At 35.3% G+C, this 16,180-nt stretch overlaps 1 protein-coding gene across 1 annotated transcript in view; it reads right to left on the bottom strand.

The window, feature by feature from the left end:
• The window catches only part of LOC127809317 (putative disease resistance protein RGA3), a 60,366-nt gene extending 45,317 nt beyond the window's left edge, over positions 1 to 15,049 (bottom strand). The window contains exon 1 of the mRNA XM_052348079.1: positions 13,504 to 15,049. Within this exon, the coding sequence (XP_052204039.1) occupies positions 13,504 to 14,938 (1,435 nt within the window). The 5' untranslated portion in view covers positions 14,939 to 15,049. The remainder of the gene's footprint in view (positions 1 to 13,503) is intronic.
• Between the last annotated feature and the right edge of the window lie 1,131 nt (positions 15,050 to 16,180).

Here is a 16,180-nt window from a genome sequence, read left to right on the forward strand (position 1 = left end):
GAACTGCAATTCATTTACAAATTTATCAGAAGTAAATACAGTAAATAAAGCTAAGGAATTAGAAAAGCCAGAGAATCCATTTAACAAAAAAAAGGAGAATTTTAATGGCACGTTAATGATCAATGAGATCTTTTTACAGTTGGTCAAATCCAAAATCCATGCCTCTCCTTACGTTTTTTTTATTAAAGATAAATATGTATAAATTAAAATGTTCAAGATATCGTTGGACATACCAAAAACAATCAATAGTAAAAATACATTGGAGTTCAATCGCCTGCAAATCAAAATATTTAAAACTAAAAATACATGAAAATATATTTTAATTATTAATTTAAAATATATAAATATAATAAAAGTAATAAAGAATATAAAGGGAATAAATTATTTTGAAGTCATACAAAAGAGGGGTAAAATTGAAAAAAAAAAAAAAATTAGTGTTAAGCGAATAGTATAATATCAAATTTAATGTTATACTATTAAATACTATTTTGATATATTTATTGGAGTTCATTTTGCGCTAAATTATAATTAGTGTTGCAATTGCAGCATTCATTGAAAATGCTCTTAGGCATGAAAAATATCTTAGAAGTGCCGTTTGACTCTCACATCACATCAACCTAAATGATCGATGCCCCGTTAGGCATGAAGAATCTCCTAGCAGAAATGCCATAATGACCCCCACATCACAAGGCGGGACTCTTTGAATTTTCAAGACACGCCAAAACAATTGCGAACAAGGCAAGGGAGCATCTGGACCCACCCAATAGAATCCAACCACTGAAGCATCCATGAGATAATCCGCCATAGAAAATCAAAAGCAGTCACGAGCCCAATCTTAAACCTGCTAAAGCTAATGCTTCAGAATTCACACACACTAGCAAACAACACCAAAATCAGGAGACCCAATCTGAATTCCCATTTGAATCCACGAGCAGAGCCCAAAATTAAAATCAAAACAGAGTTAAAACACATTACAAGGCCATTTCCATCTGAAGCTACTTTGAAGGGATTTATAGCAACCGAGTCAGACGATCACACAAAAAACCAAGTTAGGACTACGTCCTGCAAAGAGTTTTTACTATATTTTTCGGTTACAGCAGATTCAACAACTTACAATTGAACAAAAGAAGCAAAAATATATATGCCTAAAAAATGGGCCTAAAACCTAAAACAATATAAAAAACTTTTAAGTCCAACCATACGGGCCAGCTTACGTAAAAGTCCAAACCCGTCGGGGGCGCTGCCCCCGAACCCCCGCTCGCTGATCGGGTAGCGGGACACCCGTGTCCGAACCCCCGTATTCCGCACGTAGGGGTCACATTTAGTTGAGTAACACTTCAATTCCCCTAAGCTTACGTGGATGAACCCAGTATGAAAAACAAGAGTTCCCGAAATATTCGCCAACTCCAACATACTTGGATCCATACTGGAATGACAAAAGACAAAAGTAGTGCAAGTGATGTTTCAGATGGCAAAGCCACAATCTTTAATTTCAAAATGTACACTGCTATTATATATATATATATATCTAGTCAAAATTAACTTGTTAGCATGAGATTTCAGTCATGTTTAGGATGAAATTTACTAGATGTTTATAGTACACAACTGCCTTTAATTAATTAAAGGGTAGGTCATTAATGATGACAGTGAATTATTGTCGAAATAGATGACTATTGTTTAAAAAGAAAATAGATGACTATCGGTAAAGTCTCTCTAGTAAAATAGTATCTTCCTGACTAAGTAATTTTTTAAAGAACTCAAATTCATTTACAATTTATCAGAAGTAAATGCAGTAAATAAAGCTAAGGAATAAGAGAAGCCAGAGAATCCATTTAACAAAAAAAAAGAAGAGAAGAATGTTAATGGCACATTAATGGTCAATGAGATCTTTTTACAGTTGGTCAAATCCAAAATTCATGCCTCTCCTTACTTTTTCTTTTTTTATTAAAGATAAATATGTATAAATTAAAATATACAAGATATCACTGACATACCCAGAAAAATCAATAGTAAAAATCAATCACAGACGCCAATAGCCTGCAAATCAAAATGTTTAGAAAATAAAGATACATAAAAGTCGGGACACAGGAGAAGAAACCTAAATTATGAATGCCCCATTACATTAGGCTTGAAGAACCTCCTGGAGCTGGAAGTGCCATAACACATCACCATCTGGAAAAGCCAATCAGTGGCAGCCATGACACAAGCTGTCGAATTCCTCGATCAAAATTCAAATAACCGTCAAGGCGGGATCCTTGAAAATTCAAATTTTGAATTTTCCAACACGGCAAATCAGCTGCGAACAAGGCAAGGGAGCAACTGGGCCCCACCAATCAGAATCCCACCACTAAAGCTAAAGCACCCTCGAGTGAAAAAATCAAAAGCAGTCACGAGCCTAAACATTAACCTGCTAAAGCTAATGCTTTAGAAGTCACACAAGCCTAAACAGCAACACCAAAATCAGGAGACCCAATCTGAATTTCCATTTGGATCCACGAACATAACCCAAAAATAAAATCAAAAACAGAGTTCCAAACATAAACCCACGAGCACAATTCCAAATCGATCGGAAATGCAACCATCCATGCAGACCCAATCACACATCGTGACAACAACAAGGATCCAAACATGCCTCTCCTTACTTTGCATGAAGATGATGATGATGATCAGAACCAAAGAAGAGGAGGAGCACCATCACAAGATCAAAAAAACAAAAAAGAAAACCATCAAATGAAGCACTCACACAAGCCATCATAGCAACAAAATTGCACGAGAGAAAGAGAAGGTTTACTGGGTTAGGTGAGGTTGGTATAATAATATTTTAGGTGTTGTATAGGGGTGGTATAGTATTTTACGAGTTGTGTACTGTCAGCATCCATGCCAGCTAGCCTGTCTCCAAGTGCTTTAATTTTATAATAATAATAATCCATCCTCAAACCGTACACAAATTTGTTATATCTTGAAAAGAAAAGACGCACCTCCCTCGATACTCTATTCCCATTCATCAATCTTTAGTCCTTACTTTAGTCTAAAGTTATCACATTAGGCATCTTCAATGACGGTTGCTATTTCATTCTTTATTATATTATAAATAATTTATTTTTTTTTGTTATATTATAAATAATTTACTCTTTATTTTAATCTTATTTAAATTTTCATTCTATTTATTTTATCTCACTTATAATTTTTATTACTATAAAATTTATTAATTATTTAATAATTTAACAACAAATATGATAGTATTAAAATTTTATAATATTTAATATATTTATAAATAAATTTACTAATATTTTTTAAAAACGATTATTTAACAAAATTATTTAAAATATTTTTATAATAAAAAAATAATATTTTAATATATTAAAATTAAAATTTCAACAACGATCATATTGCAACGGTTATATTCTAATGAAATATTACAACAACAATCATATTTTAAAAGGCTATATTCTATTAGAAAATTCCAACAACGATCATATTCCAACAGTTATATTCTAATAGAATATTCTAACAACGATAATATTCTAACGATTATATTCCATTAGAATATTCAAACAATGGTCACATTTTTATGCATTATAAATAGATGATTCATTGAATCAAAAAATTTATGGCCCACATGTAAGACCCTGTTTCAGCATAAGATTGTCACGTAATTTCAGTGAGATTAAAATATTAAAAAGTGAGTTTGATGGTAAAATAAGTCACCAAATTGATTGTAGAGAATGTGCCGGAGTGTAAATGCCTAAGAAAAACGATATGGTCTTAATGAGCGTTTCAAAATAGAATTTATGGTATTAAAAAAAATTGGAACTGAGACAATTTTTGGTACACTTAAAATACAACTATGATTTAGATTGAAAGATCGAATTATCGTAAGGGATATTCGGGAAGTCAACGGAACCCTAGAGAGGCTTCGATTTTGCATGAGAAATAACCCTAAAGTGATTTCGAGATGAATCAATAGTCCCGTGAGGATATTGAGATGAAATCGATCTTGTCAAGCAAATTCAAAATTATTAATTATGAATTTCAAGCATTGTAATGTAAATTAACTTGAGCATTAAGGGTGTATTTACAAGTAGAGAATTGTTCAAAGGAAATAAAATTGAATTATGGGGATTAAATATGAAATATAAATATAATATATATAATATTCATATGTGTGTGCTCGTGTGATGGCAAAGAGGAACAAAAAGGCATGTGTAATGGAAGCGTGGGAGGCAGCATGCAGCTTGATGGGATTGGTTCTCCAATCGAGAGGATTGTCGTGTGTGCGGGTGAGCTGGACGAAGCTTCTGGGAAGCTTCATAGCCGATCGAGTAATGGCCAAGGCTGTGGTGGCTTGCCTATATTTAGATAGGAATTAGAGTTCCAGAGAGTGGGAGAAGAGAGCAATCAGAATGGCCGAGAGAATGAGGGTAGGGAGAGAGCTTGGTTGGGTGTGAGATCGAGAGAGAGATTGAATGAGAGTTGTGCGAGAGGGAGAGGCTAGAGCTGGCCGCAGCAAGCGGACAACATCCATGGCCGCAAGCTGCGGCCATGGCAGCTCGTGAGGAAGCCGACGCAAAGCAGCCAGCAAGCAAGAGAGCAGCACATGGCGATTGCGCGGCTGTTGGAGGCGACCGACGAGCAAGCACGTTGCTGCGGGAAGGCGGCTAAAAGCTTCGACGCTCGGTCATGGCAGATGAGGAAGAAGAAGCAGCAGTTGTCGCGGTGATGGCAGCAAGGTGAAGCCGCTGTGGTGGCGGTCGTTGGTGCGGCCGAAGGCGAGCAGCGACGGCGGAACTGAGGCAGTGTGTGGCGGCTGGGCATGTCGGATGAGCTGGTTGAAGCTCTATTCGTTGCAGGTAGCAGGAGCCGCGAAAAAGAAGATGAATAGGAGAAGGAAAAAAAAAAAAAAGAAAAGAAGGAAGAAAAGAAAAAGAAAAAAAAAGAAAAAAGAATATAAATATAGGAAGAAAAATTTGGGAAAAATTCTAAAAAATCTAGAAAAATATTTTAGAAGTTTTGGTGAAGAAAAATTGAGGAAAAAAGTTATAGAATAATTTATTTTATTTCTTGAAAAGAAATAGACTTTATGAAAATATGAGAATAAGAAGAAAGAAAATAGAAAAAATTGGAAGAAAGATCAAAAAATTAGGATTATTGATTTTAGAATGGATTGATGCCCAAGGAGCGATTTTATTTGAAACACTTCACGTAAATTGAGGTAGTAACACATTCGAGGTTAAAACTTAAAAGCACGTTTCTTGAGACTTTAATCTCTTAATAGAAGAAATTGCTGTGATATTCTTTTGGTTATCTACTCAACTTGCCAATTAGAAACTCTCAAATGTTAAGGACCTAAAAATACCACCATGCTTGGAAGGAGAAATGAATTAGACAGAACTTTCTATTGTCTCCATTTCCACGGTGCAAATTCTCATTCAGCCTTTTAAGAGTGTTAAACACAATTCAAAACCACCTTTTGCAAATTTGAATTAGATCAACATTTATTATCTAGGCATAAGATTAAATTTATGTACACATGTTCATTTACTAAACTCCATCAAGCATCTTAATATATCTCAGGTAGCGAGGCTTGTTAAAGTCATGATTTCAAATTCAAATTTTATTTAGGATTACGATGTAGCATCTCAAAATTTCCTCCTCTTTAACTTCTTGACTTTCTGAACATGGAATTTATAGTTGAAAATTTTTATTATTTTAAAAAATATATAAATACCTTTTTTTAACTCTAAAGTTTTCCTGCTTTACATAGAGACCGTCCTTTCACTTCCTCAAATTTTGCGTTTGCCATTTGGCCTGTACTCCACAGGCTTTTTTCCTCCTTTTATTCTTCCTCCTAGCTCTAAGATCAATATACGATATATCTGTACTTTGGAATTCTCAAATTCTGTGTCGCAGGCCTACAAAACCCCATAAATATAAGTATCACGAGAAAAAATAGTACAGTGACAACGATAACTTGCAAATTAAATAAGAAATCCCTGAAAAAAAAGAACAGCTTCACATACATAGGAAGCATGCCACACCTTACAGAGAAAACAACTGCTTGTCATAAAGCAACATATGTTCATTGACTAAACTCCATCAAGCAAGAACACAAAGGCGTTAAAAGATAACTTAAGTACTGTACCTGATCCAGCCTGTTCCATACTCTCTATGACGAAACAATATTCATTACCCTTTCAACTTTATCAACCCCAGTCCAACCACCATACCTACACCAAAAAGAAGTAGAAAGGAGCCCAAAAAGAAAAGGTTAAACAGAAGCTGCATTAGTCTCAACAGAAACCAAAGGAGCAAGAAGATTTGGTTTTAGACGAGCAGAACCTGATTCATCCATGACAAGAATTCAAGATTAATCACATCAGTAACTCTCCACAAAGTTGAGCATGCAATTTCACCTTTCATCCCAGATTTTGAAGCTCGGTTTATCTGCTTCAATGTTAAATGGAACTGCACCCTGTCAATATATAACAACACCAAAACCAAGAAAAAAATGATAAAAAATAAGATACTATGGCCTAGAATGTTACACAAATTTATCTACGAAAACTATTGGTTTGCTAGGGAAGGTAGAGAGGTTGGGAAATTTTTTTTGTCATTTGAAATTAACGCAGCAAGATGTAGTGGTATATCACAAGCAGAGGGTTGTTAAATGTCATGATTGCAGAATTTCATTGGTACCCACCTCTCACCTTTTGCAGTACAAGTGTAATACCCTATGTTCGTACGAGATTGCCACGTAATTTCGATAAGTTTAAAATATCAAAAAATTGGCTTGATAGTAGTTATAAGTACCGAATCGACTGCAGAAAATGTCTCGGAATGAAATTGTCTAAGAAAAATTACATGGTCTCGATGAGCATTTCGGGATAGGATTTATGGTATCAAAAGAAATCGAATTCAGAACGATTTTCGGTACAACTAAAATGCAGCTGTCATTTAGGTGGCAAAATCGAATCGTCGTAAGAGACTCCCGAAAAATTAACAGAACCCTAAGGGGGCTCCGATTTTGCGTAAGGATCAACTCTTTAATAGTTTCAGGATCAATTGATGTCCCAGTGAGGACACTGGAGCAAAATTGTCCTTTTTAACTAAGCTTCAAGTTATTAATTTTGTGTTTTGGTATCATAATGTCAATTAATTCAGTATTTGAGGATATTATTGCAATTAGAGAATTATTCCAATGAAATTAAGAAGAAAATTGAGGTTTATGTGTAATTTTCTTTAGTTAAATGTGTAAAAAATTAGTATAATATATAATTATATATATATATATATATCTATGCGTGCTCAGACAAGCAACGACCACGCCTCTGCAAATCTCCATACCCTGCATCTCCCAACCTCTATGCTCTGCAAATGTGTGGCGGTAAATTGAGTGTGCTATACGCAAAGAGGGATGGCTTGGCCGTAAGGAAAGTTCGTGTATTGACTATAAATAGGGAGAGAAATGAAGGAAAAGAAGCAAGAATGGAGATGAGAGAGGCAGAGAAGGCTCGGGGGATTGAGAGAGAATGGGAGATAGATCGCGAGAGAGAGCAAGCGGCCAAGGAGTAGCCGTTTCCAGTGGCTGAAGGCGGCCATGGCCGCGAAGTAGAAGCTTCGATGCTCGACCATGGCATATGAGGAAGGAAGAGCAGCAAGGGGGCAGTCAGCAGCAGCCAAGGCAACGTTCGACGAGGTCGATGGGGTGGTTGCAGGCTCGAGAGAGGGTCAGGAGAAGCTGGCGTGGCCATGGAAACCATGGCCACAACCAGTTGCAGCGAGCTGCAACCCGCAGTAGCCAGCGACTCGCGGGGTTTCGTGAGTTGTGCCAGGGTCCGGCGAGGCCGAGGTGGCTGGTGGTGGGCAGCGGCAGCGGCGGGAGGGGCAGCTGGTGCGCAGGCGGTGGCTGGTTCGCGCGCAGGTCGGGAAGAAAAAGAGAGGGAAAGGGAAGAGAAGAAAAGAAAAAGAAAAAAGAAAAAAAGAAAAGAAAAGGAAAAAAAATATAGAAAAATCCTAGAAAATTCTAGGAAAATGGGTAAGGGAGATTTATTAATATTCCAAAGATTTTGGTCAAGAAAATTATCCGGGCACGCGTTTCGGGAATATGGTACGCATACCGAGGAAGTCGGAGATGCTAAATTAAGGTAAGTAAAATTCCCTAGAAAATTCCAAAAATTCAAGAATATTATTTTATGAATTGTCGTAGTGAAATATTTGAGAAAATATTTTAGAAATATTTAGTTTGGATTTATTGAGGAAAAATAGGAAGAAATAGAGAGAAAATTAAAGAAAATGCAAGAAATTATGGAAAAATAGGTTTTAATGTTTATTTAAATAAATTTGGTAATTAGGATGCTTTGAGGCTTAAGTTGAAGTGACTTGTGCAAATTTTGAGGTCGGCACACAAATCGAGGCAATGCACGAATATTGAGGTAGCCCGATAAGCTTAAGAAGGTAAGTGGTATTTTTCAACTGAATTTAGTTTTATGAAAAATACTAGATTTGTAAGTGATTTATGTTTTTCGAAAATGTTTTCATCATATTGACATACTCTGATATGTACTCATTACGTAAACTACGTACATGACATGACTATGAACTGCATGAATACGCGTTGATATCATTGATCACACGCATTGGGGCCATAGGGAGTACGAATTGGCACCGCTACCTTACCAAAGGAGGCCCCCAGACACCCCGGCTTCGAAAGAGGTGGCCGTAAGAATGGTAGGTAACATGAGGGGTGCAGTTGACATCTATAATGAAAGACATTGCATACACACATGATAAAACATTATGTACCCTTACTTAGATGATTCATCATCTAACTTGGGTTTTGTCACTAGAATATTCAAACATTCCAGATGAAGATTGTAGCAGATACGAGGATAAATGAGGCATGAAATGGCACTTAGCAGAGTGCATGAAGAATGAAATGTATGTAGCCCATATATTTAAGTTCTGCTACTTTAAATTCTGAATGTTTTGAGGAATATTGAAGATATAAAAATTTATTTATAATTAATGTTAAGATATCAGGTTTCGATTATTGCTTCCGCATTTGATGTGTATAGTGATTCTTTTTAGAGAAAAATGATTGGGAATTTTGGGACGAATTCGAGCAATGATGTGGTTTAACATTAGTTTGAAAGAAAAATAATTTATTATTCTAAAATTGTCCCAAATTATAATGCGCCCAGGAAAGCGAGGCGTTACAATAAGCTTTTTAGTGACATCTCCATAAATGTATATCAGACACTCATCTTCAATAATGCGTGCAGAGAGAGATCAATTTCCAGCAATCAAGATCCCTTTCTCAAAGTAGAAAGGTGAAGGGCAAGTGGACTGAATTATGTGAAAACAGAAAATCAATTGATGATTGTAACTAAACATGGTTTAAAATTATCAGATCAAACTCATTCGAAAGAGATGAAAATGACTTGAATGACGATCTAGTGCCCATCAAGAAGAACATACATGCCGTCCCCTATTGTATAATCAACAAGTTTAGATTTCACCATTTCAAAATGCTCATTTGCCATCTTAAAACCACACTACCATTTCTAAAGTAAAAATATAAAAAATAAAATAACTAAAATATCATATTTTACATTTCTCATTTCATACATACACTTTCTGGGGGACCAATCATGTAGCTAGAAGGATAAGTTATTTAAAAAAGAGAAGCGTTTGATTGTTTAGTTAGCAGAATATTAAATTATTTCACTTGAGGTTATTAAATTAAGACGATTTTATTTAAAGATATTATTTAAAAAAAAGAAACTTTTACTTGTTTAGAAAATTAAAGATATGAAATAACTGAAGTTGATCTAGTCTAATACCTGGTTTGATGTGCATGTCTGATGACTGATGTCTGTTCGATTATTATTATTATTTAAATGCTTATGATCAACCTGAGGGAAATACAGCATGTGAACATAATTTCCTAAAAAGTTTATCAGCAATCAGATTTCCTAAATGGAATTAGGTTCTGTAAATGGAATATACATTCAATGTATGAAGTGTGAACAAATTTCCTCAAAAGTTTGTCACAGGCCTACAAGACCCTATAAATACAAGTATCATAAGGAAAACTGGTAGAGTGACAACGATAACTTGCAAATTATATAAGAAATCCTCCAAAAAAAGAGCATCTTCATATACATGGGAAGCATGACACACCTTCTATAGAAAACAACTGCTTGTCTTTTGAAAAATTCTCTATTGCCAATCCGAAACTCTCAAATGTTAAGGACCTGACAATACCACCATAATTGGAAGGAGAAATGAATAAGACAAAAACTCTCCATTATCTCTATTATTCCACTGTGCAAATTCTCATTCACCTTTTCAAGAGTGATAAACACAAGCCCAAACCACCTTTTGCAAATTTGAATTAGTTCAAAATTTATTATTTAGGAGATACATTTAGTTTCTATACACATATGTTCATTGACTAAACTCCATCAAGCAAGAACATATAGGCGTTAAAAGATAACTTCAGTACTGTACCTGATGCAGCCTGTTCCAGTCTCTATGACAAAACAACATTGATTACCCTTTCAACCCCAGTCCAACCACCATACCTACACCAAAAAGATGCTGAAAGGAGGCCAAAAAGAAAAGATTAAACAGAAGCTGCATTAGTCTCAACAGAAACCAAAGGAGCAAGAAAATTTCGTTTCAGACGAGCAGAACCTGATTTATCCATGACAAGAATTTAAGATTTATCACATCAGTAACTCTCCACACAGTTAAGCATGGAATTTGACTTTTCATCCCCAGAAAAAAATGTTAATGGAACTGCACCCCGTGAATATATAACAACTCCAAAACCAAGAAAAATAAGATACTATAGTCTAGAATGATAAAGAAATTTATCTACGAAGATCAATAAGATTACATAATGCTTGAAGAGAGAGATCAATTTCCTGCAATCAAGATCTCTTTCTCAAAGTAGAAAGGTCAAGGATAAGCGGACTTAATTATGCGTAAACAGGAAATCAGTTGGTGATTGCAAACTAAACATGGTTTAAAATTATCAGATCAAACTCATTCGAATGAGATGAAAAACACTTAGAATGTAAAACTAAACACGTTCACTAAGTTTCTAAGAGAAGTGGGAAATGAAATTAGAATGTTAACACATACAGCAGCAGCAGCAATGACTTTGGGAGACTAGAAAAGTATCATGCTTATCTGTCTTCAATAAATATGAAGATGTTCTATACTTAAACCAGCTCATCTAAGAACAATATTGTGAGCGGAAGATCTACAAAAGAGATGGTTAGTGCAAATAGAATACGAAAACACCATAAATCCAAAGTATCAGAATATGGTGTTACATGAAAACAATGTTAGTCTCTAGGTAGCTCCTATAACATCATTGTGCCTGCCTTCAGTTTTTTGTTTTTGAGTTCTGTTGAAAAACAAAAAAAGATTGTAATATCGAAGCAATTGGGTTTTTCCTCAAGCAAAATAATCATAAGAGGAAAAACAAATAATTTTAGGATAGTTTAGGTAATTGGAGAAGGCTTTAATTTTTGTAGGTAGGTAGGGCAGAGAGGTTGGGTAATTTTGTCATTTTGTTGGGAGCTCAGCCCCTTTCCCAATTAATTGAAAAATGTTACGACTATTTAAAGAAAAAAATCATTTGTGGATAATAAAATAAATAAATAAAGAGAGTATGGAATAATAATAATAATAATAAATCAAGGAAGGAAGCAAGGAAGAGGTTAAATACCTTGATATTTAGAAATATTAGCCACGCAGTGAAAAAGCTCTAATCATCAAATATTTCCTCCTCCTCCTTTACATAGCGACCGTCCTTTTGAATGCAGTACTGATCAATTGCAATATTTGGAATGTGTTCAATGATAGGCCACTCCACACTCTCCTTTCCCCATCCTTTTATTCTTCCATTCAACTCTTCACTGACGGACGAGATGATTAAATGTTGCAAAGAGGGAAGGTAGGGTATCACCCCTTGAGATTCAGATTGAGATATCCGCTTTAATTCTCCGCAAACCCTGATCTCTAACTTCTGAAGAGAATGCATCCCCTGATCAGGCAATGGCAGAGACTTCAATCTTGAGCACCAATTGATTTCTAGCCGTTGAAGAAGAGAGAGATTTTGCAGCCCTATTTCTGGAAGAGATTCCATATCCTCAACTAAAAAAATATGTAGTTCTTTCAATTTGGAGAGAGGACGGGTAAATGAAGAAGAAGAGGAAGAGACTGGTGCTGTCATCTTCATTGTCTGCTGTAATAGCATTGAACTAGTGTCCTTCAAAACAAGTTTATCGAGAGTTGGAAACAACGGCATTGAAGTCAGATTTGGACAACATCTTATATCCAAGGAAGAAAGACGTGGAAAATAGAGCATTATCTCATCACTATCATCATTCATCTCATCACTACTCTTCTTCCACCATCCCTTCAGTCTACGACACGATCGGATGTAAAGTTTCTTTAAAGATGGGAAAAACGTCGACACTCCTTTTCGTCCAACCCCCTCACTATCTATGTACTCCAAACTCCGCATTTCAAAAATATACAATTCTTCAAGAGAAGGGATTCCATCTAAGGGAGGGATATGCTGAAGTCTGCTACAGCCTTCTAGACGAATCTTTACAAGATTTGAGAGATGTGAAAGCCAACTTGGAAACCTCATACCTCCATACGATTCCACTTTCAACTCTTGAAGATACAAGTTTGGCTGGAGGTTTTGCAACATTTCATCATTCAAATCAATATCTGAATTACTAACCAGCTTTGGGTCCCACCCTATGGTCAACGACTGAAGATGATGTTTATCCTTCAATATAGCTCCTTTAAATTCTGACATTATCCAAGAATTCCTCTCATATTCTTTAACACTTATTTTTAGGCTCCCTCTCAATTCATTTAACTTTTTCAACTCATCCAATCCACCAACCATCTTTGACTTAGGACTACTATTTTTTGCAACCACAAAACGTGACAACGTCTGTAGAGAAGTTAATTGCCCAATCCCACGAGGCATATACTCCAAGGAAGATAAATGACCAACATCAAGATGCCTCAGATTAATCAGCTTATTCATATCTCTTGGTAGTATCTTAAGTTTCCGACACCCATTGAGCTTGAGCACTTGCAAATCTACCAGATTGGTGATAGAATTAGGAAGCGCCTCCATCTGATTATATGAAAGATCAAGATATTTAAGGAGCTTGAGCTTTTTAATGAGAGGTGACACTTCCTCAATTCCTAATTTATGCAAAACAAGCACACGTAAATGCCCAAAGTTTCGACAAATAGACTCCCATGCCCTCTCATCCCATTTGCCACCTTCCAATATAAGTGTTCTTAGACGTTCTGCACAAGGCAAAAGAATTAGAATTTGTTGTGACAAATCCAATTCCATATCAAATGACACGTGCCGAGTCATGGTGCTCTCAAAACCAGCGACATGGGTTGCAAGATCATGCATAAAATCATGCATTTTGCAACTTTCTATGTTACCTAAATCATCCTTTTCCACATCCTGAAAGAAGGACCTCCGCAATAAATTCTCAAAGCACCTAAGAGCAACCAATTCTCCACACTCACCCAAATTTGAAGACCTAATGAACCCTTGTGCAATCCAAAGTTGAAACAATGATTTCACATCAATCCTATGACCTTTTGGGAATAAGCTACAGTATGCAAAACAATGCTTCATATATGATGGAAGAGCATCATAGCTTAACATTAAGGTCTGTATGATGTTATCATCTCTAATCCCATCTGGAAGTTCATTTACTATAAAGGAACTCCACAGGGCTCTATCTTTCAAAGACATCAACCTCGCAATTGTCTTTATTACCAAAGGAACTCCACAACACCTCTTTACAATCTCTTTTCTAATTTTGTCATCTACATGACCCGACTGTTCGTCTTGACGAAATGCCTTTCTTCTAAACAGATCCCATGACTCATCTTCTGATAGACATTTTAAAACATGTGGAGCTATTGTGCTTGTGAAATTTGCAATTACATGAGAACGCGTAGTTACCATTATCTTGCTTCCTACTGCATCACGCGGTAACCCCTGCTTCAAATTATCCCATTTTTCAGCATCTCGACCATCCCACACATCATCTAATACAAGAAGATAATTATTTTCTTCATTTTTCTCCTTTTTTTCATTTTTCTCCTTTTTTTCAATGATCTTTTTTAACTCATTTTTCAGACTCTCTAACTGATCAGAATCTTTACCCAAGACACCTGAGACACTTACCCACAGACGTCTCTCACCAAAATGCGCCTTAACTTGCTCATCATTGAAAACATGTTGAGCTAGTGTGGTCTTCCCCAACCCACCCATTCCAACTATGGAGACGACAGAAACATTTTCATTGTAGTTGGAATTCAGCAGAAAAGTTTTAACAGCCAATTTGTCACCTTCTCTTCCAACTATTACTTCAGGTTCAGAGTAGCTAGTTCGCCTCCAGTCAGTAGTCAAAAAATCTGTCTCGTCATCCCGAATATCAAAGTTGAATTTTTCACTGTCAGCAACGATGGCATCTAGTCTCTGCCTAAGTACTTTAACTTCATGACCCATTCGTAAACCATACATAAATTGGTTTGATTCTGAGAAGAAAGCGCGTACCTCCACGCATATTTTATTACCAGGTATCAACTGTTTCTTCTGAATTTCTGTTGTAAAATTGTCCAGCAAATCCTCTGCATCATATACAAATCCCCCCAGCTTCTCGAGCCAGTCTTTGATTTGATTGTTATGTTTTTGTGCCTTCTCCTCAGCATCTAGAATCACAGCCTTAATCCTGGTAAGTGTGCCTTCGAGCTTCATTAATTGATCTTTGATCCCCCAGCATAGTGCAACCTCCTGAGCAGCTAGGCCACCTAGGTTCTCAATTATTTTCCCCGCAATACTGAAGAGCGCACGTTCAGCCATATTTTCTTCGTCGGTTCGATAAGGAGTGGCTAGAAGGAAAAGAAAGACAAACTCACAGGAGAAGAAGAAGAAAGAATATGTGGTTGGTTTGGAAATGATGATCGGTTTGTATGGTAAAAGGGTTTTATATAGAGAAGCAGATTCCAACGTGATCCGAACAGTCCAAGCTATCAATAAATATCCTTTAGTCCTTAGGTTTTGAACTAAATTATAACTTAGTCTTTTTGTTAAAAATCTATAACTTAATCTCTCTGACTTATCAAGAAAATGGCCACCGAGAGTTAAAAGGATTAAGCTGTAAATATAGAGCCTTTCAAATTGAAATGACAATATTATAATCACATTCAAAGGAAAGGGACTACAGAATGATTTAGTCTTAATAATAAGAGAGACAAAGAATTATTAATATGAGAAATGTCTGGGAAGAAATCAAAGCTAAGCGTGGTTGCAGAGTAGGCTAATTGAATCGGTCACACACCTGACATGGTTGGGTAGGAAGCAGTACTATTTTATTGAATTAGACGATATATAATTTCACAAGCAATTAATTAATTTAGATGGGATAGGTATTTAAAAATAACAATAAATTTATTTAAATACAATCTATCCAGATAGAATTGTACTTTTTCCCCATTTCAATTGTTAATGATAAACAGCTTTATTGTGTGATTTTTCATCACCGACACATATGCCTTCAATTTTTAATTAATCCCCTAACATCACAAATGATTGAATCCGGCTACCCGCATTTTGATTATTATTGTACTCTATTAATTCTTTTTCTTTTAAACATACTAGTTACCATAATAAACAAAAACAAAACCAAAAAAAAAAAAACAATATGTTTTTTATGCAGCTTTTCTCTCAATTCACAGTGGATGGCACTGTTCAAGGAATACCTGAATTTTTTCAATCTTTTATATTTCATCCCGATGTTTTACAATTTTAGATGTTTAGGTATTGTTCTCTTTGTATTTTAATTTTGAATTTTAAATTTATTTTTACTTTTGTATTTTGATTGTCTATTTTGAAATTTTTAAAAATGCATTATTTTTGTCATTCTGAAAAATTATTTCTTAAAATAGAAAACACATTTACTTTAAAAATTCGAGAAAATTTATTTTATAATATTTTATTAAATAAAATTGATTTAAAATAAATTATAAACATTTATTAATACATTATAAATTTAATTCAAAGACTTTAAACTATAATTTTAGAGATAATTGATAATTTAATTTT

This window comes from Diospyros lotus, chromosome 9 (assembly GCF_014633365.1).
Source record: "Diospyros lotus cultivar Yz01 chromosome 9, ASM1463336v1, whole genome shotgun sequence".
Lineage (NCBI taxonomy): Eukaryota > Viridiplantae > Streptophyta > Magnoliopsida > Ericales > Ebenaceae > Diospyros > Diospyros lotus.